This window comes from Meles meles, chromosome 3, assembly GCF_922984935.1.
Source record: "Meles meles chromosome 3, mMelMel3.1 paternal haplotype, whole genome shotgun sequence".
In the NCBI taxonomy this organism is placed as follows: domain Eukaryota; kingdom Metazoa; phylum Chordata; class Mammalia; order Carnivora; family Mustelidae; genus Meles; species Meles meles.
Window position 1 is genome coordinate 7,685,205 of NC_060068.1, and position 7,157 is coordinate 7,692,361.

The 7,157-nt window shown below is 42.9% G+C and overlaps 1 protein-coding gene across 1 annotated transcript; it reads right to left on the minus strand.

Annotated features, from left to right (window-relative positions):
- Window positions 1-265: 265 nt before the first annotated feature.
- On the minus strand, window positions 266-5,902 carry LOC123938397 (olfactory receptor 2Z1-like). The gene is made up of 2 exons (XM_045999730.1): window positions 5,760-5,902; window positions 266-1,232 (listed from the first exon to the last, which is right to left on the minus strand). Exons 1-2 carry the CDS (start codon window positions 5,900-5,902, stop codon window positions 266-268), a joined length of 1,110 nt encoding a protein of 369 aa, XP_045855686.1.
- Between the last annotated feature and the right edge of the window lie 1,255 nt (window positions 5,903-7,157).

The following is a 7,157-nucleotide window of genomic DNA, read 5'->3' on the forward strand; positions in this document are numbered from 1 at the left end:
ATTGCTACTTTGAGCAAGGGATGGCTGGAACAGAAGCCAGATTGGAGTTTGTTGAGGTGGGGGATAGGAGTGAGAAGTGGACACTGACAGTCTGGACAACTCTCCGAAGAGGAGGGCAGCAGCTGTAAGGGAATGAGGGGCAGCCTCTCTCACTTGCCTTCATGTAGATTTGGGACTCTTGACTACTCATCTCAGAAGGAAATCCTAGAATGGACTCCTGGAGCCACAGTGACATCCTAAAGGAGAGGACTCCCTCTCCTCAGTCTTAAGCAGTCCCACCCACCCCACACTTCCCTATCACCTTCTTCATTGCTCCTGTCACTTCCTTGTTCCTGAGACTGTAGATGACAGGGTTCAGCATGGGTGTGAGGACTGTATAAAAGACGGACACTACATCATCCTGGCCAGGAGAGTGGTAAGATGCGGGTAACATATAGGTATACACGAGGGGCCCATAGAAGAGGTTGACAACTGTTAAGTGGGAGGAGCAGGTGGCTAGGGCCTTCTGACGCCCCTCCACGGAATGCATCCTAAGCACTGCTGCCAGAATGAGGGCATAGGAGGTGGTGATGAAGGCAATGGGCACCAGAAGGACCACCACACCTGTCACAAAGAGGACTCGCTCATAGGCAGCTGTGTCAGCACAGGCCAGCCTCAGCAGTGAAGGTACCTCACAGAAAAAGTGTGCAATCCTCCTTGAGCCACAATAGGGGAACTGCAGGGTCATTGCTGTCTGGATAGAGGCATTGAGGGACCCTCCCACCCAGGAGGCGGCCACCATGAGCAGACAGGTCTGGTGACTCATGAGTGATGGGTAGCGCAGTGGGTTGCAGATGGCCACGTAGCGGTCATAGGCCATGAGGGCCAGCAGGAGGCACTCAGCAGCCCCAAGGAACATGAAGAAAAACATTTGTGCTCCACAGCCCACAAATGAGATGCTAGTCCAGCCAAAGAGGAAGCCTGCTATCATCTTGGGGACGGTGACTGAGGTGAAGAAGATGTCCAGGAATGACAGCTGGCTGAGGAGGAAATACATGGGCGTGTGGAGCTGGGCATCAGCCCAGATCAGGAAGACCATGGCAGCGTTGCCAGCCATGGCTAGTGTGTAGATTATCACAACCATGCTGAATAGGAACAGGTGAATCGGACTCTCATTAAAAAGGCTCGTGAGGACAAAGCCGATGGTGGAGGAGTGGTTCCAGGGCCTTCTGCCTGCCTCCTGCCAAGACTCACTGTGGGGAGGAAGGAAACAAAATCACCAATGGCTCAGAAGCATCCATTCTGAGTTAGAGAAGGGTGATGGATGAAAACAGCAAAGGGCAACAATTAAGTAAAGTTGGCACAGGGGTTGTGGGAATTCTTCCTCATATTCTTGCAAATTTTTATAGGCTTGACATTATTTCATGATGAAAAACCACTATAAAAGACTTGGCGTGTAGCCAAAACAATGCTCAGAAGGGAACTTCTAACACCAAATACCTGTGTTAAAAAAGGAGGAAAGACTGAAAACCAATGATTAAAGTTTCCATCTTAAAAAGCTAGAAAAAGAACCACAGCACATTAGAACACCCCATGTTTTGTGGAATACACACGCTTAGCAGTGTTTCCAATAATTAAATAAACAAGTAAATATGCACACAGGACAAATTTTCAAAAACAAACACTTTCATGCCAAGTCTAAGCACTAGATCCACAAATATGTGAGTATTGTGGTTCAAAATTCTCATTGTAGATACGTGAGGATCCATGTAATGAATTTTTCTTAGAAACAGCTGAGAGCCTGTGATGGTGGCTGACAGGGTACATTTTATCAGTTAGCATGGCTGTGCAGTGCCATCTTGACCTTGTCGTCTTGACCCCCAGGCGTCCTAAACATGCCCTTTGTGCTCAGATGCAGTAACTGCTCTTAGGAAGATTTTTGGCAATATGTTGTCCTTATCCTCATGCTATGACCTCATTTCAATGGATTTGCTATAACAGTCTCTTACCTTAGTAAGAAGATCCCTTATGAACTGGTTTGATAGAGAATAGGCCTCTTTGTGAGCATTACCTATGAACTTCATAATATGAGTACGTGAGCCAGTTTCGGTAGTTACCCCTGGAAGAAACTTCCTTAAAGTTCCCCTTTTTCAAATTACTTTTGTTGGGGTCAAGTCAATTTCAATGGATGTCAAATTAAGCTATGATGAGAAAGAAGTCACCCAAAGGCAGTTTTAAGAAAGTATGGATGAGGGGACGAGCTCAGACCAAATACACCACTGCAAGAGAGCCAGCAGAGATCTGCCCACCAGGCAAATTCCCAGATTTTGTGGCCTGCTGGCTTCCTTGGTTCTAGGATCCCAAATCCTAGGGAATGTTTTGAATTCTAGCTCCTGTTTCAATTGAAACATCAATTGAAACGTCAATCTCAATTGGGCTTGAGATACCAAATGACTTAGATGGAGAGAATGAAGATAAATAAAATTAATTTCCCCATGTTCCCGAATGAGTTGAGAATATGAGAGAATGTTGGAGTTGGTTGACACCGTTAGGTCACTGGGACAGGCCTAGAGGGGTATGTAAGTGTTGTAGAGTTACCGCATGTCAGGATGTGACAGGCTGTGGCCCTAATCTGCATGTCCTTCAGATTCGCCAGCAGAGTCATGCAATCTATGGATGATCTGCATTTCCAGTTTCCCCGAAACTAATTTCCTATTAATTAATAGGAAATTTCTATTAATTCCTATTAAATTCCTATTAATTAATAGGAAATTAGCTTTGGGGAAACTGGAAATGCAGATCACAAGAGTGGGCCTTGAGCACCCATGTTTCTTAAGACTCCCAGGCTAGTCTGACATATGGTCTGAGTTGATCCACTGCCCATAGCTTCTGAAGGAGCTTAGAATCCAGTGCTTGCCTAGGTCCCGCAAATACGTCTCAGGTAGCTATGCTAGGAAAAGGTTTTCCTCAATGCTCATCCTGGCATTTCTTGCTATGCCAAGGGACCCATCTTATCTATCACCTTAAACTTCACCAATTTCAGGATGCTCATGCCAGGTTATACAGATTCCTTAGTGATGAATCAAATGTCTTCAGAGTATAGCAGGGCCCATCCCAAAGCTTCTCTCTCAAGCTGAGCACAAGAAGTTAATGCTGTTAAACTGAAACATTCAAGACGAGATTTTAGTGAAGATGTGAAATACCACATCTATTTTCTGTATCTTATGATGCTTTGACATCTTGAGGTCTTTCAGTCCCTGGGAAGGGACTGTTCCTCTTAAGGGTGCTAATTCATAAAGATGGTGAACAACTTGCAGCGGATAATGTCTTTGGTGTGAAAATGAATCAATCTTGAGCACATACCCTCTTCTGCCTCCCTTTATCAGTCTGGAACAATATCCCTCTGCCATAATCATCCTAGGGACAGGTTCCAGACAACTAGAGACAACACCTGTGGCTCAAAGCCCACCCAAATTATTATAACTATCAAATCCTAAACCTGCTCATCTGTGCCTTACCCATAAAAATTATGTAAAAGCTTTTGTGTATGTTTTCTCCTCATTTATTCTGCCTCCTGACCAACCCTGATGCTTCCTTCCCTCTGGGGCCCTGCATGCCCCCTCCTCTTGGGAACTGTAGAAAATTACCTTTTTAATGGCAATCATCTCCTGATCTGTTCACTTCACCATAACATGACATAAAACGAGACTCTGGGTGCATTTGAAAACATTGCCCTGAAGAGAATTGTCTCATGTTTTCCCTGTTTTGTCATCTTGCAGACACAGCTTGTATTGTTTGGTGTCTCAAAAGTCTCATAACCACTAGATTTTACAGCTGGAGGAAACCTCACCCATCACCCCAATTTTATCCATACATAGTATGACCCTTGGTCAACAAATTTTTGAACTTCCAGGCCAGATCCCAAATCCTCCTAACTGTTCTACAGCAAGCTTCCTCAGACTTGGCACAACCAGCATTTTCCTATGGATAATTGTTTGCTATAAGAGGCTATCCTGTGCACTGCAGTGCATTCAGCAACATCTCTAGACTCTCCCACTAGATGCCAATAGTACTCCCTCCCAGCTGTGACAAACAAAAATGTCTGCAGACATTGCCAAATGTTCCCTGCTGGGAAAAATCACCTCTGACTGGAGACCTCTTTTCTAGGGCATTATTATCAATTACTTTTCTTTCCTTTCCTTCCTTTTCACCAAGGCAAATGAAAGAGAAAAGGAAATCACATGTTTTCAATCTGTAATAATTTGGCCCAGAGTTGTCTGAATGTCATTTGTAGATTTTACCAAGTTCAAGCCATTGTGATTAAGGATCTAGTCTCTGGAGTTAGGTTGCTTGGGTTCAAGACCCAGCTTGTACCTCTACAACTTAGACTACTCAGCTTCAAGCTCCTTGTCTCAGAATTGTTGGATCTGTTGGAGGCATTAAGTGGTTAATACCTGTAGAGTGCTTGAGGTACAGTTAGGCAGGAAAAATACATGGTTTATCAGCTGCTATTAACACCACAACTCTTATTACCACTTTTATGACTCTGAGCCTCTGCTTATCTCTCTCTATAAAATGGGGTCATGATACTTGCTTCTCAGGGTTATTGTGAGTATTGAATTAGAAAAATGTTGAGGTTGTGCCTTTTGCATAATAGGTATTCAGTAAATATTAGGATACTTCCCTTCCTCACTTAAGCAAATTAGTTTTGCAAAATAATCATGCGGTCGATAATTGTACTCACCTGCAAAGAGCTCCTAGTCTCTCCCACTTGGAGATTTCCCCTCTACAAATTTTATTCTCAGAAAGCTTGGAAGAGGTTGTGTTTGTTGTGATGGGGAAGGCTTCTCCACTGAACGTCTAGACTGAGTATTACTTATGACTAAGGACTCTGTCCTTTCCTTGTTTAAATTTCTCCACAGAAAACACTTTGCATGGTCCCTGGTCGATGCTTATGGGATGTGTGTGGTGAATAAATGAAAGAAAACACAACCTTGCCCACATAAACACTATTACCTTTGTGGCTGTCTTTTGGTATTGCCAACTGAGTTCAATAGCCCTTTGTGGGGCTGTGTGTAAGCAACTGTTCTTAGAAATTATTGATTGTCCTGGCACTATTGATTTTTCTTTTCATGGCAGTTTCTCATTATTAAAACACACACACACACACACACACACACACACACACACACACATTTGCATTGCAGTGTATGAAGTACATGTGTGTGCATGTCTCAGAATAATTATTTAGGATGATTATATTAGGCTGGAGGAAGAGGATATGTTTTTCTATTCCTGCTACCTCTAGCTTGTGTAGCTCTGAACTAGTATGCAGCAGGCATCAAAAAAAAAAACACTAAAATGAACAAAAAAGGGATCTTTAATGTAAACAACATACTGTATGTTGTCAGGTATTTCTAGAACTAGTCTTTCTTCTCTCTTCTATGATTTATCTGTAATGGTATGATATTTTCAAGCCCCCCCTACAGTTTAACTGTTTTTTTCTTTTCTTTTTAAAGTAAAGCACAGCCTTGGTTTTTATAATTCAAGATATCTCATTTATGGAGACAGACACTGCATAAAAATAAAAAACAAACAAACAAACAAAAAAAAAAACCTGCCAAATCAAACAACTGTCAGATTGTCAGAGATTTTAAATGGTGGAAAATTTGACAGAAGTTGTGGAATTGCCCATTGTCAAATGTGGGGCTGCATGAATTGGGGCGATGGTTTTAAATTAACTTCCCTCTTTCTTGAACTCCTGTCTTTCCCTCACTCACCTCACATTGTCCCAGTGTGCAGTTTCCATCAAGACACTGTCTCTTGTTGACTTTTCTCCTTCTTCCAGGGCTCCACGTTGTGGCTCAGAAATGAAACAGTCTCTTGGGGAGTCCACATGGAAGTCTGTGAAAGCTGAGTCCATACATCCATCTCCTTTCAATAAGACACCTCTGAAAGTTTCCCATTTCCCCCTTAAAGCCCTGTTTTCCACAACATGACTTAACCACCTTTACTATAAACAGGGTGAGCTTCTGCCCGTTTCTAGCTCTCCTTTATCCACTTCAGAATGCTGTGACTGCAAAGTTTTTGTAACTGAATTTGCCCTATTTTCTTACCCAAAGAGTATGATTGCAGTCCTTCATAGATCAGTGCTCATGATGTAACTGATTTTGACACTTACAGGATATGCGTGCTGGGATGACATGTTACTTAGCCCCCAAACTTTGAATCCCAGATAACATAATGGCATTTAGATTCAGCCCCCAAATCTGCACATCAGAATTATCTGAGGAGTTTCCAAAAATACTAATGTACGTGCCTCATCTTCAGAATTACTGATTTAATTGGTCTGTGATATGTCCAGATCTTCGAAGGCTTAAAAGGTTTCCAGGTGATTCTAATCTGCAGACAAATCTGGAAACACTGAATAGGGATTTCACAGAGGAATGACAGATATGCCAACTGTTGACACCCAGATCTCCTTAGACCAGAATGTGGTCTCTAGATCAGTAGCATCAGCTGCTTCATCAAAATGCAAATGCTGAGAACCCACAGAGACCTATCTAATCAGAAACACTGGGTAGTGGCTCAGAACTGCTTTAACAAGACCTCCAGTTGGTTCAGTGTTTGCTAAAGTTTGAGAACCCTTCTAGCACAGAGATTGTCAACCAGGAGTGATTTTGCCTCCCTGACCCCAGGGATGTTTGTCAATGGCTGAAGACATTTTTGGTTCTCATAACTCAGAAGAAGGGTTGGTGTATAGTGGGAAGAAGCCAGGGATTCTGCTAAACACCCTACAGTGCACAGGATAGCCCCCGAACAGAATGTTAACCAGCCCCAAATGTCCATAGTGCCAAGATTGGCACTGTGTTGTTGAATGATTAAGTGAATGAACATGACTCATGATAGAAGTGAAGGGAAAGACCAAAGCTCATACAGTTCACTAAAGGAGGTGCTTTTAAAGTAGTGAAAATTAAGTAGTGAAAATTCACATCTAGTTAGAGCATCAAAACCACCTTAGCCTGGATGTCATAGGATCCAGAGACATAGTCAGGTGTTTCCTAAGCAGTGGACAGCTTGGCACAAACAGAAAATTCTTTAGGTGAGTAGTTAGATTTGTGAGATGTGCACAGAAGCACTGGAAGGTATTTTTCTTTTATTACACGGGGTGGTGGTGG

Bases quoted from the DNA above. Each gene is read 5' to 3' on its own strand.
- LOC123938397 (XM_045999730.1), bottom strand. From the start codon at position 5,902: ATGGACTCAGCTTTCACAGACTTCCATGTGGACTCCCCAAGAGACTGT. The intron at 1,233-5,759 runs GTGAGTGAGGGA...TCCTCCCCACAG, and splicing joins GCACACTGGGACAATGTGAG to TGAGTCTTGGCAGGAGGCAG.